This window comes from Prenolepis imparis, unplaced genomic scaffold (genome assembly GCF_030444845.1).
Source record: "Prenolepis imparis isolate NDT839.2.m4 unplaced genomic scaffold, iyPreImpa1.0 SCAF_10, whole genome shotgun sequence".
Taxonomy (NCBI): domain Eukaryota; kingdom Metazoa; phylum Arthropoda; class Insecta; order Hymenoptera; family Formicidae; genus Prenolepis; species Prenolepis imparis.
Genome location: NW_028141168.1, coordinates 10,440,714 through 10,460,827, shown reverse-complemented (window position 1 = coordinate 10,460,827; position 20,114 = coordinate 10,440,714). Strand labels below are relative to the sequence as shown.

Genomic DNA, 20,114 nt, shown 5'->3' with positions numbered 1-20,114 from the left:
GAAAGCTATTATATGCTAATTATATTAAATTTCAATATATGTTATTTACAATTTATACTTATTTATTATTTTCTCTGTATTTTATTACATATTTAAAAAAAATTTTAATGAATAGAAAAATTACTCTCCTATTTTGCAAATTAAAATTTGGTTATGTAATAGTAATAATTTTATTTTAATTTCATAAAATGTTTGTTTTGTGTATATATGCTTCTGAGGTACAAATTATCTATTATATTGACAAGAATTATATTTCATTAAACATAATATTAATAAAATAAATTGTAATATATATATATTTGTTATTTAATATACTGTTAAAAAAAATATTTTCAATTATAAGCAATTATAATTACTATAAATATTAATATAATATAAATATTATAATTACTCAAAGAAACAATGTAATTATACATAAATTATAACATGTTAATTTATTATAAACAATCTCAATACATTATATACAGCTATTTTTAATGTTTATATGTATATTTATATTTACATTATGTGTATAAATATCACTCTGCACGCACATTCACATGTCATTTTCGCACTCGGTTTTTAAATGTATCCTGTTTAAAGTAGAAGTAACCATATTTCAATATGTGTAAAAAAAAATAATAAAGTTTATCTCAAGTATTTAAAAACAAATATAAATAATTTTAAATTTAAATATAATTTTTTATAAATATTTTCTTAAATATGTATATGTATACACAGTTTGAAATGAGACTTTATGTATCATATTTTTATCACTGAAATATTATGCCACTCGATTAATATTGTGCCTTTATATAACATGTGTAATATTATTATATATAGATCTAATTTGTTATATATGTATGTCTACAAAAAGTTGCTCTAAAGATATATAATTTATCACTATGTAAAGTTTTTCTTTAGATATTTAAGAGATGGCTAATATAATTTTTTCTTGAAAGATATATTTTAAAAGAAATAATTTGTTGAACACATTCAAAGACATAATGGCTCATTCCATTCTGTGTATACATTTATTTTTTTGATGCATATGTAATGTATAAATTTCTATAAACGCTAGCAATTAACTGTCTTTTTTTAGTCTCATATCACATTAAATATAATTACCTCGAAGCTCTTATTCTTTAAGTTCAAAATAAAATTTTACTTTGTATCTTAAGAGTACAATGGAAGATAATTAACATGCAAATTATTTTCAACTTAATTATTTTTGGCAGTTACATATTTTGAACTATTATCATACTATTATAGCAACAGTTTTCAACAACTAGTAATCCTTGGTAACAAAAGTTGTGCTAAAATACTTTGTAGTCTTTGCTTCCCCCAAGCTTTAGACGAATTTAGATATTCGTTGGCATTGTTCACGGATCATTAATATCTGTTTCTAACTTTGCATCAGCACAAATCTAATAATAAAATCGTATAGATTCTGTCGTTAACTAAATCCCTTATAAAAGTGAATCGATGATGTATGGCACTTTAATGCGCATATAGTTTTAAAATCCAAAAAAGAAAAATAAACATACATGGAACATGATAAATCACAAAATGTATCATCTGTGATAAGAAAGAATGGTGGTCGCCCATAGAAGACGTTGCCAGATCCAACGCGGTACTCTACATGGCACAAGATTGGTCATCGCGCCGGCCAAGTGACGCACCCAATCCCAGATGCCCCACGGTGCATGTCCACCGTTGACATAGAGAACATACGTAAAACCGTCCTTACACTTTCCCCGTATCGAGTAATAGTATGGAAGAAAACTATGCAACCGAAAGTGACACCTCTGATAAAACAATATAGCAGGAGCATTGCTGGAGAGGACGTGTAGGAAGACTGCCTTTACAGAGGAACGTTCGGGAGCGGTGACATGAGCCAGCAATTGTTCCAACAGCAACGAAGCTATTCCATTTCTCCTATACGCGCGACGTACTCCTAAGCTAAGTATATAACCTACTAGACAATTTTTTCCTAGACTGGAACACAAGATTCCACGATCTTCTTTATTCAATCTGGCGTAGGGCTTTATCTCTGCAACGATCAGCCCTATTATTACTCCACCGTACACCGCTGCAAGCGCGTAGAACCTCGACGAGCTTGTAATGTCTTCGTACCATGAATAAGGATAATCTGTACAGATGAAAATTAAACATTAGCTGCATTATATATATATAATTTGACATATGAAAAAATTTTATATTTTTTTAGTAAAAAGCATTTTACATTCCTATTATTATGAACAATACAATTCTAAAACTAATGAAATCATATTCCAGTAATTGAAAAGTATTTAAAAAAATATTTTTAAAAATATCAATATAAAACAAAATTTAAAAGAAAAATTTGACATTATATAGGATGTCCAATTTTAATCTATCATTGTTCATAACTTTGCAGGGCGCGGTCATAGAGAAAAATGTCTCATACAAAAGTTTTTTGACTTTGAGGGGAACATAAGATGGTGTCATCGGTTTGACGTTGGATAGTTGTTTGAAGATTACATGAAGATCACCTTCAATTTCTTAAATAGAACCTATTATTTTTATTGATATTACAAAATAAACCATCTTATGTCCCTCTCGAAGTCAAAAAACTTTTGTACGAAACATTTTTCTCTACAATCACACACACTTCCTCCTTAAAATTGGACATGCTGTATAGATAGCGAATCTTTTTTCTTGTGATTACAATTATTTTAATTTCAAACTCTTCTTTTCTTATGCCTACATCCTCTGTCTCTATATAGAATCATTTCCTCGCCTTCTTGTTTCTCTCTCTCTCTTCTCTCCCAAATATTTACATTTTTCTTTTAGAGAAGTTAGAGGCGATTTCATAAAAAAAGATAAAGCATTTAAATGACATTGCAAGATGTTTTCAATCCTGTCGCACTTGCACACGCTGTTCGAAGTGTGCGCGCTCACCTATGGGGAACCAATCTTGACAGAGCGAGCGCACCTCCTCGAGGTCGTCGGGGCAGAGGAAGCGCAGCTGCACCTCGCCCAGGACGCATAGCGGCACCGTGACAGCCGGCGTCGTCACGGAAGCTGCTCCCGCCGTCGTCGTCGTTGGGCAACCGCTACAGATGCTGCTGGCTGTCGGACAGTCCCTCGCGACCGTCTCATCCGTGATGTAGGAAGCGCGTTGCTTCGAGCTGTCAAGCGGCTCGATCCCGTTCACCACGCGGCCGGACTCGCTGACCTCGATCTCCGGTAGGATCACCGGTAAATATCGGTTAAAGGATACGGCCATCGCGCGACCGCGGCTGGCCTGTTCTCATCTTACCGCTTATCATTTGCGTATATATCGTATCGCGGGCTACAGATTGAATACGCGGAATACGCGAGTACGTCACGTCGTCGCGGAGTGACAGCGACCGCTGCCGCTCGTAAACACGACGCAGCGGCGGCACATCGTCGACATTTTGTTTTCCTCCGTTTGTTGTAGGTCCGATTTGTTATTGTTGTTATCGCGATTCACGCGAACCCGCACTTCACGCCGCGATAACAGCCAACTCGCGCATCCGCTGTCTCTTGCCGCGCGCCGTGTAAACGATCCTGCACATTCATCGTTGTTTTGTTGCAGATATACCGATGACAGCAGCTCCGACGATGTATATTGTATCCTTGAATGCGTCCCCCGATGATGATCCCACGACGGATGATGCGACAGTTTCTCCGCCAAAGATCAACGCGCAAATTTCGCGTTTTTTTTTTTTTTCACGGATTAATCGATTTTCATGATTGCGATTCGAACATCTACTCGACCAATCGGAACGAGGAAACCTTTGCTCCGATTGGTCAATCGCAAAAATGACGCTTAAATTATAGAAGATAGTTCATAAGTACGGGACTTTAATGCGGTCGCGAAAGTGACGTGTGAAACGTCTGCGCGAGTGACGTTGCTTTGGATCAGCTGTTGATGGCCGCTTATAGAACCGCTTTCAAGTTTTAATAATCACCATGGCGGCAAACAAAGCTGTCAACGTTCTTGCGCCGAACGGTCGCCGGCAGAATGTGAAGGTTACGATCAACACGACGATCTTACAGGTAAATAAATGGATCGACTCGGCTCTTTGTGACATTTGCGTTCGCTGAATAAGGATCAGTGCCGTCTCTCGAAAAATCTTCATACGAAGGTTCTCTTTGCAGATTCTGGAGGAAGTATGTCAGAGGCAGGGTTTCAACGTCGATGACTATGACATAAAGTGAGTATAACGCTTTACACTTGAATATTTTTGCACAATGTAGTGTGATATAATTTTTCATATGTTACATCTCTCATCTCTATTACAGACACAATCGTCAGATACTAGATCCTAACACGATATTTCGTTTTACTGGTTTACCAAATAACGCTCAACTGGAGATGGTAGTCTGCACAAAGACGCGTTCGACGTCGAATGTTACAATTGGCATTCAACCGGAGGAGGGAGAGAGAATAATGCGCGAATTTCCGCCTAAAACAACGTTAGCTCAAGCATTGTTAGAAGTATATCCCGATTCGGATCTTGAGAGGGCTGTATTAATCTATATGCATCGAGAAGTATGTGTACACATATACATATGTATTTGCGTAGAAAAAAATTGATATCTTAATTATAATCTGTTATTAAATATAAACCGCAAGTGTGAAAAAAAAAAAAAAAGAAAAATATATCTAAAGTTTTTCTATATAGATATGTGGGAGAGAAGCATTAGAAAAGACAACATTGAAGTCACTAGGCCTCAATAGTGGAAAGGCAATATTACGATTGATATATCGCGATCCCGAACAATTAAAAACTCAAGCACATGTATCTAGCCGTTTGCTTCCAAAGTCAGCGGTGGATAAAACATCAAGCGATGAAAATTGTTCCCAGAGAATGCCATCACCCATACCGCACTGTAGTAAGACACTGGATGATTCATCGATAAATGTATCAAATGTGGAAAATAAAAAATCTGAAGCAAAGATCGATGAAAAAGATGAAAGAGTAAATGTGCTCGATAATAAAGAACAAGAAAGGGATACATGTACGATAGAAGAAAGTCATGCTGCTGCATCTAATCGCAAAGAGAGTCATCAGAATAGAAGAGATCGGTGCAGTACAGAGGCGAGCACAAAAGTCGATGAAGATGTGTACAAAGTGAAGTTTGTAAGGTGTAATTGTGCAGACGTGCAATCTCATTCAAATGACACGTTTACTTATTGTTAATTTTATGTTACAGTTAGGGGAGAGAAACGCTCTAGTATTCAATCAAGCCGGGACTCAGGCATTTCCGAGGGACGAACTGCCGGATAACTTCTTCGAACTCGATTTACACGACGTGAAGACTCTCCTTCGAGATGCTAAGCGTCGCAGGGAACAACTCGAGGAAGCTCCGCTTCTGACAGAGGCGCAGCGTCAATTGGATCAAGATACTCGCACTTTGGACCGATTGAACAAGTATCGGCGTACTGTAATTCGCATACAGTTCCCCGATCAATTTGTTCTTCAGGGCTTGTTCGGACCGTTAGAGACTGTTGAAACTGTGAAGAACTTTATCAAGAATTATTTGGACGATCCGAATTGCGAATTCGTTATCTGTGAGTAATAACATGCAATTATCGTATTCATTCCATGTGAATGAAGTAAACGTATAATTTTATTGTAGTAAAATTTTATTACTTTTTGCAGACACTAGCCCGCCAAAGCATATCCTAAATCCTGACGCGCGATTAATAGATGAAGATCTTGTTCCCTCGGCTATCGTTTATTATTCCGGACAATCGCCGCTCAGGACGAATGTTAAAACGAAATTGACAGATCCTAGAGCTGCTGGTATCGAAGCTATAAGATCTAGGTAAAGTATACTGTATTATGTGACTGTATTATATGATTGTATTATTGATGTCGATTGTCTTTAAATTTTATGTTTATCTATATAGAACCGCTACGATACGAAAAGAACAAGATACAGCGCCTGGAGATGATAGAGATACAGTTGTCGAGAGCAAAAGCAATCATGTTACTCCGGGACCAAGTGGTAGCGGTAAATCGTCATCGTCATCGTCATCGTCAACAGCTCGGAATCAAAACAAGACACCAAAATGGTTCAAACAGGCAGGTTCCAAATAATTATTAATTATTTTGCTAATAGCACCGAGAAAGAGATGGTTTTTCAAATTGTAATATAAATAATATTCTATACGGGGTTTTTATGCAAATTACTAGTGTACGCGCATGTATGGTGTGAACATGTATGTGGGTACATGTTTCGTCCTTTCAGCAAGTCTAAAATATACAAATCTGTACACAACAAACGTCCAACGTGTATCTCATTATTCCAATTGAAATGTACAAAGCTGTACACATAAGAGAGAGAGAGAGAGAGAGAGAGAGAGTTCAATGTTTAGTAAAATTAGTTATAAAAGTGAAAACAAAATGCTACATATACAAATAGTAAAGTTCTTACAATCTAATTCTATGGCCGCAGTAATAACATTTTATATATCTGTGTATATATATAATTTGTATGAAAAACGGTGTTATATAGAGAGTCGAGTGATGAAAAGTACAATCGTGTGAAATATGCAGCAATGGTAGTAACTGTGTGATAAAGGTGCTTTGATCGATATAACATTAAGTATATATATATATTTTTTTTTAAGTAATAAATAATTTTTGAATATTAGTGTAACGAGATTTTAATCACAAGTTATCTCTTTTCTTTTTTAAATGGTGAATGCTTATGTATTTTGCAGAATGAAGCGAAAGATTGCAATAATGTCTGCGATTTGTTAATGTGAATCGACTATATTAATCGTCTACTTGTCGAGGTGCCATTAACTTTGTAAGTCGGGCGGTACCGTTGTGGGCGATTGCAATTGCAAGTGCATAAGCCTTCGAACAGGACCACCGATTATGTTCCCGATCGGGCCGGAACCGCCGGCCTCGGCTTCGATACTTTCTCGCAAATTTGCCTCTACGGGATCCGCGCTGTTATCCGCGTCGTCATTCGCTACCGTGCTCTCATCTTTTACCATCTGCGATTGCAGTTGCGAATCCAACAGTCGCATGTACTTGTCCATGTCGCCGCCTTTGTCCTCGTCGTCGCCGCCTAGCGATCCCTCCGAGCTACCTTCGAACTCCCCCTCTCCTCCCGGAACAACTAAATCGAGGATACCTCTCAATGTACTATCGAATACGTCCGCGTCGAAGTCTATTCGCGCACCATCCTCCGCATCTTGCATGTCATTCTCCATCGATTGTTCCCTAAAATTAAATGCACAATTGTATTTTCTATTTTCGACTAAATTACGAATAAATTAGGTTGATTTAGGTTCTTCAAAATATATTCTATTCCTGATATATAGATATCATACCCTAAGAAATGCACGCCATCAACGTCGCTAGTTTGGTTGAGGAATGATTGCACCTTCTCTCGGAGACTTAAAGATTCTTGCTCAAATTTTCTATCCTTGACGTTGCCCCATTGTTGGTTCAAGTACGTTTCCAATTGCGCCGGATCCACGTTCAGCCAACTATCGCTATCCGCAGGACTGAGCATAGTTTCATCTTGAGCTATGCGTCAAAAGTATTTGAATGTAGCAACAAGTATATGATTTAACATAATCGAAAAATTACTATGCTACTTTATAATAGGTCTCAATTAAAAATATAAATTCAAAGTGATAGATAACAAATTACCATGCATCTCAATGTCATTCGTTTGAATGTTCTCCCATGCTTCTAAAACTTTTTGAGCATCGCTTTCGTACAAATCTGACAGATTATCAAATAAAGTCGCATGCTTCAAGAAATACTCTTTTGCTATAGACAGCAACTTTTCACGTTCCTGGCTACCTTCCAACAGATCTCTAAAGTAACCGTTCGCTTCTAAACGAGCTAGGTAAGCATTGAAAGCTGGTTCGTTCAGCTTTAATTTTTCAGCGTCATCGGGAACGTCCGACTGTTCCTTGGTACGTTTTCTACGTTCCTCATTGGCCCGAGCTACTAGCATCTCTAAACCGCATGCTATCTTAACTCCGAGGACATGAGCATTGTATTTTGAGCAAGTCGCAGGTGGTATGTTCCAACCTGTTCTTGGATCACCGGTATAACGACAGTGCGTCGCCATCGCGTACAAACACTTGGTCATTCTGACATTGACCATGGTTCGTTGTTCGGGTGGAAAATATCTCATGGCGCGACAAACCTAGAAAAATAGTAATATGTATACTCACATATGTAATATAAGGCAATTATATATAACTTTAATTATATGTACGTACCTTGCGTTCGAGTGGATCCGAATGACAGATGGTTCTAATGACTGGAGCTATGAGTCTTGGTTCTAGGCGAAGTATGGAGGCCGCTTTTTCCGGCAGGAACGCCCTAGTCTTATGTTTCCTCTTCTGAATTTCATCGGGATAAATACCGATTCGCTTTTGCAATACAAGCTGCACCTTCTCAGACATCTTGGAGATGTGCGGCTTGCCATTTATATTATTTAGCAAATTAGGGAACGACGTTCCTCTTTCTCTGATGACATGAATATCACCGTTGTGAATGAACACACGATCCTGACACGTCTCGGGGCTGGCCCACAGTGGCAGGACATTAGCGGCTTCTATCAGAAGAAATTCTCCATCCGAGTCCACTACTCTAGCGATCAATCCGTCGAAAACTTTGGTAAGCCTAAATATTAGGAATACTGTCAGCCATTCGTCGCCTATGTCCTCGTCGAAACGCAGATGCGCATAAATATGAGGCAAGGTATGGTAATCTAATGAGAAATGATGAATTATTATCATTGATTAGTGATTCTTCTAGAGAGAAACAAAAATATGACACATATAGGGATGAAATATTTTACCCTCCTCCACCGCTGATCCCTCGAGAATTCTGTTCAGTAACATCGCCTGCTTGGTTCTAGGACGGAAATTTAAGCTGTCACCGTGCCAGATGTGATCGGCGATGAACGGGGCGATCTCTTCATTGTACTTGGCGATTTCTTCGCTCAATCTCGCCTCCGTCACCGCGTCCGGGTCGGACGCGTAGCAGAACTTGGGATAGAGGAAACACTCGAGGATATCCTCCTCCTTGGCCTTGTGCGTGACCGCGGGATTTGCCATTTTCTGACGTGACATCTGACAATTCTCTCCAAATAAAAACGTCAGTATCTGTCAAAAACGCGCGCGTACCCTCTACGTCACTTCGTTCACTCGGGTCAACTTGGAATGGACGACCTCACGATGCTCGGCTCCCATGGGCGTTCCTCGGAGATCACCACCGCATAGGTGATAAAAAAGCGTGACTAAAGTTGTTTACTGCATTATTCAGGATACGCGAACCATAACCTATGCGAACGTCGTCGAATTGGTGCAGCTCAGGCACGCGCTATGACGCGCGTACCTAACCTAACCTAATCTAACCTAACACTCGCGAGCTTTCAGAGGATGCTGTCTGTCACATCACGGTGCTTGCAAACTGCAAAGTGCATGCGATGGAATGCGATATGAGGCGCATGAGTGGAGAAATGGATTCGATGGTTTTTCCCTGAAAGAGAAAAACGGGATGCGGACCGATCCGGGCTGTACAAATGAAGCTGTCGTCCTGATAAGATCGTTGGCTTCGATGGACCCGGCTCCTCGGGTTGTACATCGTAATTGATATACGGTAATTGCGAGTAAAATTCGCAGAACATGGCGACCACCAAAAGCCACCCGGGCGGCCGATCGTCGAGCTGTTTGCGCAAGTATCGGCTGCTCTTCGCCTTCGGCATAACCGTATTATGCGTCCAGATCTACCTACATACATTTTTCGGTCTGGACAATGGCAGAAATAAGGCCAACCGGCTGTCGTCCGGAGAGGTAATTCTCATCTAACCTTTCTCCTGAAAGAAAACATATATATAATAATAATGATGAAAAATTTACCGATTTATAGATCGTTACTTGATATTTTTTTGTTAAATCGCAGGGTGGCTCTTCTCAACCTGAAGAAGATGAAGGCTTGCCGAAAGGCTTACGTCAACTGAAACTTCCACCTGACAAGCAAGCAAATTTCAACAAGCAAACACTGCAATTGAGAAATCGCACTGCCCGAATTAAGTTAGATCGTAAATCGTTAAATTTTACACCTATGTGCGAGGTTACGGTCAGAGAAGCAGTGAGTGCCATAACGCGTGCTCAGAATCAAGCATGCAAGCAACGCATTGTCAATGTGACGTGCCTTAGCCAGCAGGGTTTATTGTACCCGGAAAGAATACAATCTTCGTGTCCTCATTCTCCAGGTTTTACAGGCATGCCGATCAACTTGGGCTGCTATAAAGATGATAAGACATTGAGAGTGCTTTCTGGTTATTATCACATCTTTAAAGGGAACAATACGCCGGAGCGTTGCGCTTATATGTGTCTTCAATCGGGATTTCCATACGCCGGTACAGAATACTCGTTAGTGTCTCTGAAAATTTACAGCATGTACATTGGTCTAATCTTTTTAAAATACATCATAAAATTTTATATAATTTTAGAATGGAGTGCTTTTGTGGAATGGAGGAACCATTGCAGACGAAACGGTTACCAGATTCTAGCTGCAATATGAAATGTTCCGGCAATCCGAGACAAACGTGTGGTGGCTATTTAACTATTAATGTATATTGGACTGGAATTCGAAGTACGTGAATGCACGAAACTATATACTATACTCGACTACTATGGATATCCATAGAATTATTAAAGATTTTTTTTTAACTTGGCAGAATTTAAACCTCAAGAGGCAAGAAACTCGAGTTTAAGAAATGAACTTGAGCAACCTGTGCGAATAGCCTATCTTCTGACGGTGAATGGCAGGGCGAGTAGGCAAGTGAGACGACTCATTGGTATTTTGTATCATCCTTCGCATTTATTCTATATTCATGTTGATGCTGTAAGTAGTGCAACAAATTCTATTTATTTATATGTATATTTATATATATTAAAAAGATAGAATTTTATATTACATTTATATATATTACATTTGATGAATTGATATAAATTATAAAGAGTTACATCGTGAAGAGACATAAATTTCTTTTAATTACAATTTCAGTATATATTTCTGTTTGAATTTAATCTTCTTAGATTCTTAGATCCTTAATGATTTTTATAAAAAGATTATTCCTCTATTATATATATATATATATGCATTAGTATTAAATGTAATACAATATTAACACACAATTGATATTAAATCTGATAAATAAATTAAAGCAATATTTCAATCGAGTCATTGATATATTTCCAGAGACAAGATTATTTATATCGAGAAATGTTAGAACTAGAAAGATCATGTAAATTAAACAATATCAAAGTGGCGAGAGGGGAAGGTTTGCGACACGCGAGTATTTGGGGTGGCGCAAGTCTTTTGACGACATTTTTTAAGTCTGCGCAACAAATGCTCGCACATCATCAACATTGGGATTTTCTTGTAAATCTTTCGGAATCTGACTTTCCTCTGAAAAACAATAGCCAACTGACCGAATTTCTAAGTTGGAACAAGGATATGAACTTTGCAAAGTCACATGGAAGAGAAGTTCAACGTTTTATAGCGAAACAAGGTCTGGATAAGACTTTTGTTGAATGTGAGGCGCGCATGTGGCGAGTCGGCGATCGAAAATTGCCAAATGGTATGTGATTTTATTAGATTATATTATTTATATATAATATTTTATATACATATATATTTTTTTAGTTTTTTTAAACACATAGTAAAGCATTGTTTTTATAAATTGCATAAATGTCGTGTATACATTTGTTTCACTATTTTTAGGTATTCAAATTGACGGTGGTAGTGATTGGTTCGCTTTAAGTCGCGACTTTGTCGAGTACGTCGCGAGTCCGAATCCTGATCCTTTGGTAAACGATCTATTGAAACTGTTCAAGTACACCCTGCTGCCAGCCGAATCATTCTTACATACAGTCTTGAGAAACTCGCGATTTTGTAACACTTATATAGACAATAATCTGCACATGACTAATTGGAAGAGGAAGTTGGGTTGCAAGTGCCAGTATAAGGCCGTGGTGGATTGGTGTGGATGCAGTCCAAACGATTTTAAACTCGAGGATTTTAATCGATTACAAAACACGGAGAATCGTAATATATTCTTTGCTCGTAAATTCGAACCCGTCATCGATCATAGAATTATCGACCGCGTGGAAGAATGGCTGTATCCCGACAGAATAAATAAAACTGTCAGGGGTTACAACATGTACTGGCAAAGTCTGTATCATCACGCGGATCTGAGTCCGCTACCGGATGATGCGTTACTAACGCTTTCGTATTCCTTGGCAAGGCTAAGCTATCGTAAATTAAAGATGGATAGTAAAAACGTCCGTTTATTGGAAAACACCGCGTACTTTCGCGAGAATCGATTCATCGGTGTATTAATTCTTGCGGAATATAAAGATGAATCTTCCGACATGCCTGCGATATCTAATCGCGCGATACGCGTGGAAGCTCTGATTTCTATGCAATATAACTTCTCTGCTGCTAGATTAGGATCAGGATGGTCGGGAAAGATACGGAGTCTCTCAGTTGGTACGGATTACGATCAAAAGGAACAAAAGTTTAGAAATTTGATGGGGAGCATAGGACCGTATTCGAGTCCGGTTTTAGCTTACGAATTTGATGCAGGTGTTACGGTACCACAAAATATATCAGTTTTGTGGATCGATCCATATGGCCGCCTCGCTGATGTGAATCATATTTTGCTTGAGGAGATGACTTTGGTAATTATAATATTAATTTTTTTATTACATTTTTTTCTACTCCAATTTTATAATATAATATTATGTAACTTTGTTATATATGTCTGTTTAGGTAGGACACATTAAACCACAACTGAACGAGCAATTAGCCATTGGTACCTGGCGACTATTGTTAATTGTTGATACTCAATTGATAATAAAATTGAAATTTTTGGTAATTCCATTGTCCTATTGGAGGGCCAAGAAGATAGACTCGGAGAAACTCAAGGAAATAATAGATAGTCGGAGCACCATTTATCACATTACAGAGGAAATGAACAAAAATTGGTCCAAATTAATGAAATCTACGATGGCAAATGAGCAGATTATTACGCACAGTCAAAATAGAATCGGTGAAGATCTCAATGATTGGATAGATAGGTTAGTATATGAGCATTATAAAATCGACGAAATATGTGACGCCGGCGAGGTCGAGACCGAATTAAAGCTACAAAAGTGTGTCGATACCCATTGGAGCTCTCTGAGCCCCGATTTAAAGGCTGATACTCGTAACCTATGTCAAAACTACTGATTAATTATTCTATCAACTACGTGCCATTTTCGCCGTTTTGAAACTTATTATATGTGTGTATATAAAGATTATAAAATGTCTTTAGATATTTTTATATCAACTTAACTATGTACATATAGTTCATATTTATAAGAAAAAGCCGTATATGATGTATACATACATATAAAATATGTATACATGTGTATACATAAACATGTACACATATGTATACATAATTAATACATACATATATATATATATATATATATATATATTATATATATATATGTATATATACATAAACTTTTGGTATATGTTATAATTAATAACTCTGTCTAATATTTTCACATTAAAGGAATTATATTGATAAAAAATGGGTGTCTTTATACTTCTTTTTATCTTAAGATATCAAGAAAAATAGTTTGAAGAATATTTAAAATGCTTTTTAATGATAATTTTGTAATGTAATGTACATATTGTATTTATTTAACAAGATAATTTCTTAAATTTGATATATAAATACTATAGATAATAATACATAGAGATCATATTTAGGTTCATATATTATAATAAATTATGAATGATTTTTCAGTACTACAACAATATGGCGCAGCCAATCAGATTCACGCAAAACCAGAGCCCGAAATGGACATCTCGTTAGCCAATCTAGTCAATTTTCATAGTCTATGTAACAAAGTTCCGAACGAAGTGGAATATCTGCGCGATCGCATTGACATCTAGGAAGTTTATCGCAAGATGTCGGGGGATGTTTTGTGCGACGAGCCGCTGGTATGCTCGCGGACGACGAAATGACTTGCTTGTCGTGGCGCACGTCTGCTAAATCCCGGCCTAAATTAAATCCCAGAGTGTTGTGAGCATCGCGACGCCGGTAGCGCCGAGCCACGTCGTCCAGTCGTCCGTCGCCGTCGACGCCGAAACGGAAAAAAGAACGGTGGAGACGAGAGCCAAAACGAAGGACTGTGCCAGTGTATGTGTGTGTCCGCGCGTACCACTGCCAGGACCTGCGAGGTACCCGAATATCTCTCGCTTCTTTTTCCTCTCTTTCTCGTAAACCGAGCAAGTGATTGTTAAATTATTTGCCGAGGAGCTAGATAGACCCATAGATATAGACGTAAAAAAAAAAAAAAAAAAAAAAAAAAGGAGGAAAGATAGACAAAGGAAAAAAAAAATAAAAAAAAAATAAAATAGGAGAATTGCGAGCGAACACGTGGTGACAGTTTGATAATCTCAGCTGGAATGGGAGCCAAGGCGAGCACCGTAGCACAATCCGCTGATGGCAACGGACAGTCCTCCACTGGGGCCAACGAGACCACGATGCAGGGTTTCTCCATGCTCCGCTCCCTGCCTGGCGGTGTCGGGATACTCCAGCACCAGCATCAGCAGGCCAACAATCAGTCGCAGAACACACGCGTGTCCGGGGACAGTAGGCAGCGTGCCCGCTCTCTCAGCTCCGTTCCCGACCTCTCCTCGACCGAGCAGGCCGGCCTCTCCACCTCGGTTGGGGTCGGAGTCGGCCAGGCGCTCGGGCTGCCGCAGCTGGATTCCGACGACACGGACGAGGAGAGCGGTCGCGTTTACGCCGCTCATAGCTTGCCTTCGCACATTTGGTCCCTAAACGGTAAGCTTATCTCGACTTATTCCCCTCGCTTGTATTATGTATTCACCACTATCTTTCAGGTTATAATCGTAAATCGTCAAATTTGTCTATTGCGCATGCATATGCAATTGTAACCATCAATTTATTTCCTCTCAAGATGCCGAGAAAATTTACATATGTAAATCATTATTTTATCTTTTCTTGGCGTCATAAATCATCGAGGTCTTCAAGTATTCTACCTTTAAATAAAGAGAGAGAGAGAGAGAGAGAGAGGGGGAGAAAGAGCGAGGGAGAAAGAGTGAGGAGGGGGGTGAGGGAGAAAATGATATCGCAAATAGAGATATAAGATAAATTGCTTTTTAGCTTCCGACTAATCGACGCGTATCGATCTGTTGGGGGCCAAAATTGTTTAGATAAAACAACGGGTGTCATTCGATTCCTCATTAATCGCTCTAACCTAATCGCCGCATAAACGAGGTTATGTTGGCGCGATCGCGAAACTTCGCGGGTGGGACAGGGGGCGTTTTGTTTTGACGCGTGTTGCCGGGGTGGTTGGCCCGGTAACCGCGTACCACAATCGATGAGACGTGAGCTCGGGGCCGCGCGTCAGCGGTCTAGGTAAATGTTGGCTTAAGCGATAAATATCGAGAGGTTGGCGAAAAGACGCAGAGGACCGGAAAATAAAGGGCTAGCGTGATCGTCGCGCGAAAAGAGAGAGAGAGAAAGAAAGATGCGACTCGTGAGAGGATCATCGCGCGGGACAACGGGTCACCGCTGAGGTTATGTCGGGTCTATTATGGGAATTATAGTGAGCTCGTGTTTAAACGAGAACGAAGATGAGGCGGTGGTTCCGGTGAATCGAGTGAGGAGGGTCCTTTACGGTACATTATAATGTCTCTCTTTCATTTCTGAACACGTCGTTTATTTCTCCGTCAATCTTCCTCCTTCCCCCTGGTCTCCTGTCTCTTCCACCCACCTCCCCTTCTCACGTACAGGCACTTTTCTTCGGGTTTTTTTTTTTACTGAGATTCTTCGTCTGTGTTTCAAGGTCTAAAGTGTCCTGTATGCTCCAAGTTTATCCTACCGGATGATATAGAATGTCACCTGGTCATGTGCCTGACCAAACCACGGCTCAGTTACAATGGTAAGCTGTCAAATGTGATAAAATTGCATTTACTTGATAAATAATCTATTCTTTACATTATTATTGGTTTGATACTTGCCAGTCAGTGAATTATAGCTTTGAGGAGCAAAGCTTTTGTTTTATTTAATATCTTAATATTCATTTTATATTTTTAATACATTTATTGTAAATGATTTTATTTGATATGTATTGTATCAACAATGTTAGGAAGTGTTAGGAAATTGTTAGGAAGATAACTAAGTATCTTTTTATTGATATGACAGAGGACGTGCTAACGGATGGTAAGGGTGAATGTGTCATTTGCCTTGAGGAGTTACAATCTGGTGATCTTATAGCTCGCTTGCCCTGTCTCTGTATATATCACAAAAAGTATGTATTATTTATCTATTATTTTTTTTCTTATTCCTTGCTGACAAAAATTTTATTAGCAGTAAAGATATATTTAGGATTATTTCAAAAACTGCTGTAGTAAGAAAAATATATAATATTAAATTACAAAAGTTTTATTAGTTTCTAATATATAATGGAATTATATTTTAAAATAAAAAATTAATCACTTGGATAATTAAATAATATAAATTAAATAGATAATAAATAATATAACATTATTTATATAGGATGGATAGTATAAAGTTTGTGACGTGCCTCTCTTTTTAGCTGCATTGATAAGTGGTTTCAAGTAAATCGTAGCTGCCCTGAACATCCTGGAGATTGATTTGTACCTGTTGAACTTAGCGGAGCACAGTGGAACAAGATGCTGGCCCAGAGGACATTCACCTCAATGGGATTGAGATGGCAAAAAATGGCAGAAATATAAAAAAAAAAAGAAGCTAGTCAAGGAGGCTGCTAGTCCGCAATGGTGATTGGTGCGTGCGGTGAATTGTTCGACTGAACGAGACTCGCTCATCAAATCGAATACATGGAAACACATGTTTAATTCAATCCTCAACTCTATTATTAAGCGGGGAACTTAAATAACAAAAAAAATCGCCATAGGATTCAACGATACACACAATGCTATTACCTATACGTATCTATAATTAATCTATTATTGCTCTATCGCTTACTATCAATTGTACCATATTTATAAATTTTACTTAGTTTTACATCTTGAACTCGATTTAGCGCTTAAGCAGGACAATCTTTATTATCGATCATGATTTTTTCTTTTCTTAATATTTTTGTTTTTTTCTTTTTTTTTTTGGAAAAAAGGGACAGAACGAATCTTAGTCAAGGAGACCTGCGCAAGAGCAGGTGAGCTCTACCTTAGATAAGTTAGTTATACTTTTATTGATTTTTAGTATCGAGACGATGTATCGTAATTTTCGTTGTCTGTTGGGGGATGAGTGCTAGAAAGGATATTTTTGATACTTTCATAAAAGGGAGAGCCAGAATGTGTAAGAGTTTCGAGCGCCGGAGATGACGTTAATGCTGTTGATGCTGTAGTAACAATAAAGGTTCTGATTTAACCTTCCTTACTGAGATTCATACTAATGTGATAATCTCTTTTGTTGTTATTAGAGAGAATTGACACGCTCCGTGTGTTACTGAGATGTACAGTCTATTGTCGATTACACTGAGGATTACCTACTATATAATTAATCTCTTTTGTATATGGATAAGGATTGACATAACCCAGCAGGAGTAGTTTTTGTAATACGAACAATCAAAGTCTATCATTGTTCCAGTAATATACACAAACCGTATATGTTCGGCTCGGACTTGTATTACGTGACATTAAAATGAAAGCTAATAAAGCGATGTGTGAAAGGACATAGGAAAAAAATGAGAACAGTGAAGTGAACAAAAGGAACTAAAAATAAATTACGTTAATTAAATTGAATGCATATAAACGTGTATGTATGTGTGTGCGCGTGTGTGCGAGTATGTATGTATCTGTATATATACATACACACATGTATACATATGTATGCTCTCGTGCATTTTCTCTTGCGATTGCAATTATTTCCAAACATGCTAAAAACTTTTTTCACTGATTACCGATTACAAATTGAACAGTTTTGATAAGTAAAAAGAGTTAAATTGCAAATAATCTTTATAAAGAATCTTTTGTGTATATAAAATGTGCATTTAATATTAAAAATCTTATATGTGTATTAAAGAGAAAGTGTGCGAGAGTGCCTAAACATCCTTTGTGTATGTATATGTACATATATATGTATGTATGTATCTTTTTTAAGCTACGAGAGGTAAGTGATCGTAAAGACGATAGGTCCGGTTTCATAAAGAAATAAAAAGAAAAAGGAAAAAACACGTGTAAAGAATTCAGAATAAAATTATGAGAACATCAATAAAATAGCGATAACATGTTGCAAGGAAATTTTCTTTGCATTTCGTTATACTGATCGAGGCGTGGATTGTTTCGCGGCTTGTCGTTTATCGATTTTACGATATGTAAGGTTTGTTATATGCGCCGATTATATACAAAGACAGAATGCGAGAAAGAAAGTAGAGGGTAATGAGCAGTGAGACGAGGAGAGACGCAAATAGATCGCGTATCTTATATAGCGCGCACGACGGGTTCACGGGAAGAGGAGGGAATCATGTTATTATATGTATGTGTATATATATGTAACATGTGCGTTCGCCTCACTCTCAATCCCGTGATGATATTCCGTATTGCATATTAAATGAATCTCTTCGTCTTAGTATTGTACCTTCTTGTACTCTTTCTATTAAAAAGTTAAAAAAAAAAAAAGATATATTTTAAGGCTTGAAAAAAGCAAGCGGGAACAAATAAAATGCAAGAAGTGCAACTGAAACGAAAAGAGTCAATAACTTTGTTAGCGTTTTATTAAAAAAAAAATTTGACAAAATAAATACATGCAAGATTTTATTTTTTTTTATTTTTGTTATTCGAAATACAAAGTGTCCCTAAACTACTTTAGTAAAAATTTGGAATTTTCGATATAACAAAAAAGAAATTTCAAATTAAAATTTTACTAAAATTTATTTTAATAAATTTATTTATTTACTAAAATTTAAAAATTATATTTTTCGCGATACTAAACGTACAATACGGAATTCCTCTATCCAAGGGGGCTATATAACAATAACGATCTGATCACATCACGAAATAAATCGCCAGAGCCCAAAAGTGCGTAGCTTAATTAGCTCCGTAGAATAAAAAAAAATCGCGAAAGGCGGAGGAAGCCTAATCTCACAGGATTGTAACTGTGGATGCACAGGTTGTAATGAAACATTTGTATGTATGACACTATTGACTTAAATATATAGTTTATAAGCTATGTTCGATTTATAATATAATTTTAGGAGCTGCTTTTTTATGTGCGAGCAGCAGCACGATGAATCGTGCCTATCGCGGTAAATTATACGGGTAAATATTTTGGACAATTGTAATATACACGAGACGCGACAAGTCCGTACATATTCTCCGTACAATTAATTTTTGATTAGACTGCGACATCGATTTTTTTTCTTATCTTCGAAATTGAATCAAACATTTTTTCCTATTTTTCGTATTGAATTGAATTTTAAAATGTCTAAGAGTAAAATTTATTTATAATTTATAAAAGAATTAAATAAAATTGACCATTTATTCGCACATATAACTTGAAGGTAAACTCGCGAAAAATTTCTTAATTTTAAGTTACTAATATTAATACTCCGAATAATTTTATTTAGATATTTTTATTCTAATTCGACTAAAAATTCTTGCTATATTAATCATTATGTAAATATGTATAGGACATTACATATCGGATATATATTTAGGTGAATCACATATTATGTGTAAATCTTTTTTATCTAATGGCCTTTCCTTATCGGCTGTCAAGGAATTTAATCTTTATATTTCGACCGAGTCTCTGTCTTTACATGTGACTCAGCGACTTGAAAGGACCTATATATCCACTGTAAGTGCATCTAAAGCCAACATAATTTATGAATAGCATAATTTTAACTTAAAACGTAGCTTCTATTATTTTTTCAAATCAATCCTAATCGATATCAAGTTGATATATGACACGAATATAGTAGAGAAAATCCATCGAGATATCTATAAAATTTGAAACTAATTAACTAACTTTATAGTACTCAATTTAAAAGA

At 37.2% G+C, this 20,114-nt stretch overlaps 5 protein-coding genes across 7 annotated transcripts; 3 read left to right on the top strand and 2 right to left on the bottom strand.

Moving 5' to 3' along the window:
* Window positions 1-415: 415 nt before the first annotated feature.
* Window positions 416-3,671, bottom strand: Naa60 (N-alpha-acetyltransferase 60). Its single transcript, XM_083048908.1, has 2 exons — window positions 2,923-3,671; window positions 416-2,131 (listed from the first exon to the last, which is right to left on the bottom strand). Exons 1-2 carry the CDS (start codon window positions 3,248-3,250, stop codon window positions 1,554-1,556), a joined length of 906 nt encoding a protein of 301 aa, XP_082905034.1. The 5' UTR covers window positions 3,251-3,671; the 3' UTR covers window positions 416-1,553.
* An 89-nt stretch (window positions 3,672-3,760) lies between these two features.
* On the top strand, window positions 3,761-6,283 carry LOC145942305 (tether containing UBX domain for GLUT4). 3 transcript variants are annotated; one of them, XM_083048906.1, is made up of 7 exons: window positions 3,761-4,047; window positions 4,150-4,205; window positions 4,294-4,543; window positions 4,677-5,126; window positions 5,209-5,566; window positions 5,658-5,823; window positions 5,909-6,283. In XM_083048906.1, the coding sequence occupies exons 1-7, from the start codon at window positions 3,961-3,963 to the stop codon at window positions 6,096-6,098; spliced, it is 1,557 nt and encodes a 518-aa protein (XP_082905032.1). In that variant the 5' UTR covers window positions 3,761-3,960; the 3' UTR covers window positions 6,099-6,283. The 3 variants fall into 3 exon arrangements, with proteins under 3 accessions (XP_082905032.1, XP_082905031.1, XP_082905033.1); XM_083048905.1 differs by having other exon boundaries at window positions 4,677-5,135; XM_083048907.1 differs by lacking the exon at window positions 5,909-6,283 and having other exon boundaries at window positions 4,677-5,135; window positions 5,635-5,769.
* Window positions 5,608-9,112, bottom strand: Ecd (ecdysoneless cell cycle regulator). The gene is made up of 5 exons (XM_083048904.1): window positions 8,839-9,112; window positions 8,255-8,748; window positions 7,671-8,178; window positions 7,346-7,544; window positions 5,608-7,235 (listed from the first exon to the last, which is right to left on the bottom strand). Exons 1-5 carry the CDS (start codon window positions 9,110-9,112, stop codon window positions 6,806-6,808), a joined length of 1,905 nt encoding a protein of 634 aa, XP_082905030.1. The 3' UTR covers window positions 5,608-6,805.
* A 20-nt stretch (window positions 9,113-9,132) lies between these two features.
* Window positions 9,133-13,452, top strand: Oxt (Xylosyltransferase oxt). Its single transcript, XM_083048901.1, has 8 exons — window positions 9,133-9,262; window positions 9,419-9,835; window positions 9,945-10,417; window positions 10,498-10,640; window positions 10,726-10,892; window positions 11,250-11,631; window positions 11,775-12,733; window positions 12,825-13,452. The coding sequence occupies exons 2-8, from the start codon at window positions 9,668-9,670 to the stop codon at window positions 13,281-13,283; spliced, it is 2,751 nt and encodes a 916-aa protein (XP_082905027.1). The 5' UTR covers window positions 9,133-9,262; window positions 9,419-9,667; the 3' UTR covers window positions 13,284-13,452.
* A 486-nt stretch (window positions 13,453-13,938) lies between these two features.
* LOC145941579 (uncharacterized) lies at window positions 13,939-18,796 on the top strand. The gene is made up of 5 exons (XM_083047731.1): window positions 13,939-14,291; window positions 14,515-14,901; window positions 15,929-16,024; window positions 16,288-16,393; window positions 16,682-18,796. Exons 2-5 carry the CDS (start codon window positions 14,520-14,522, stop codon window positions 16,737-16,739), a joined length of 642 nt encoding a protein of 213 aa, XP_082903857.1. The 5' UTR covers window positions 13,939-14,291; window positions 14,515-14,519; the 3' UTR covers window positions 16,740-18,796.
* The last annotated feature ends 1,318 nt before the right edge of the window (window positions 18,797-20,114 follow it).

Excerpts from the sequence above, each read along its gene's own strand:
- LOC145941579 (XM_083047731.1), top strand. The coding sequence starts at position 14,520 with ATGGGAGCCAAGGCGAGCACCGTAGCACAATCCGCTGATGGCAACGGA. Across the intron at positions 14,902-15,928 it reads GCACATTTGGTCCCTAAACG|GTCTAAAGTGTCCTGTATGC; the intron begins GTAAGCTTATCT and ends CTGTGTTTCAAG. Across the intron at positions 16,025-16,287 it reads ACCACGGCTCAGTTACAATG|AGGACGTGCTAACGGATGGT; the intron begins GTAAGCTGTCAA and ends TTGATATGACAG.
- Naa60 (XM_083048908.1), bottom strand. The coding sequence starts at position 3,250 with ATGGCCGTATCCTTTAACCGATATTTACCGGTGATCCTACCGGAGATC. Across the intron at positions 2,132-2,922 it reads TCAAGATTGGTTCCCCATAG|ATTATCCTTATTCATGGTAC; the intron begins GTGAGCGCGCAC and ends TCATCTGTACAG.
- LOC145942305 (XM_083048905.1), top strand. The coding sequence starts at position 3,961 with ATGGCGGCAAACAAAGCTGTCAACGTTCTTGCGCCGAACGGTCGCCGG. Across the intron at positions 4,206-4,293 it reads GTCGATGACTATGACATAAA|ACACAATCGTCAGATACTAG; the intron begins GTGAGTATAACG and ends TCTCTATTACAG. Across the intron at positions 4,544-4,676 it reads TAATCTATATGCATCGAGAA|ATATGTGGGAGAGAAGCATT; the intron begins GTATGTGTACAC and ends TTTTCTATATAG.
- Ecd (XM_083048904.1), bottom strand. The coding sequence starts at position 9,112 with ATGTCACGTCAGAAAATGGCAAATCCCGCGGTCACGCACAAGGCCAAG. Across the intron at positions 8,749-8,838 it reads GGGATCAGCGGTGGAGGAGG|ATTACCATACCTTGCCTCAT; the intron begins GTAAAATATTTC and ends ATTTCTCATTAG. Across the intron at positions 7,236-7,345 it reads GATGGCGTGCATTTCTTAGG|GGAACAATCGATGGAGAATG; the intron begins GTATGATATCTA and ends ATTTAATTTTAG.
- Oxt (XM_083048901.1), top strand. The coding sequence starts at position 9,668 with ATGGCGACCACCAAAAGCCACCCGGGCGGCCGATCGTCGAGCTGTTTG. Across the intron at positions 10,893-11,249 it reads TCTATATTCATGTTGATGCT|AGACAAGATTATTTATATCG; the intron begins GTAAGTAGTGCA and ends ATATATTTCCAG. Across the intron at positions 12,734-12,824 it reads TGCTTGAGGAGATGACTTTG|GTAGGACACATTAAACCACA; the intron begins GTAATTATAATA and ends ATGTCTGTTTAG.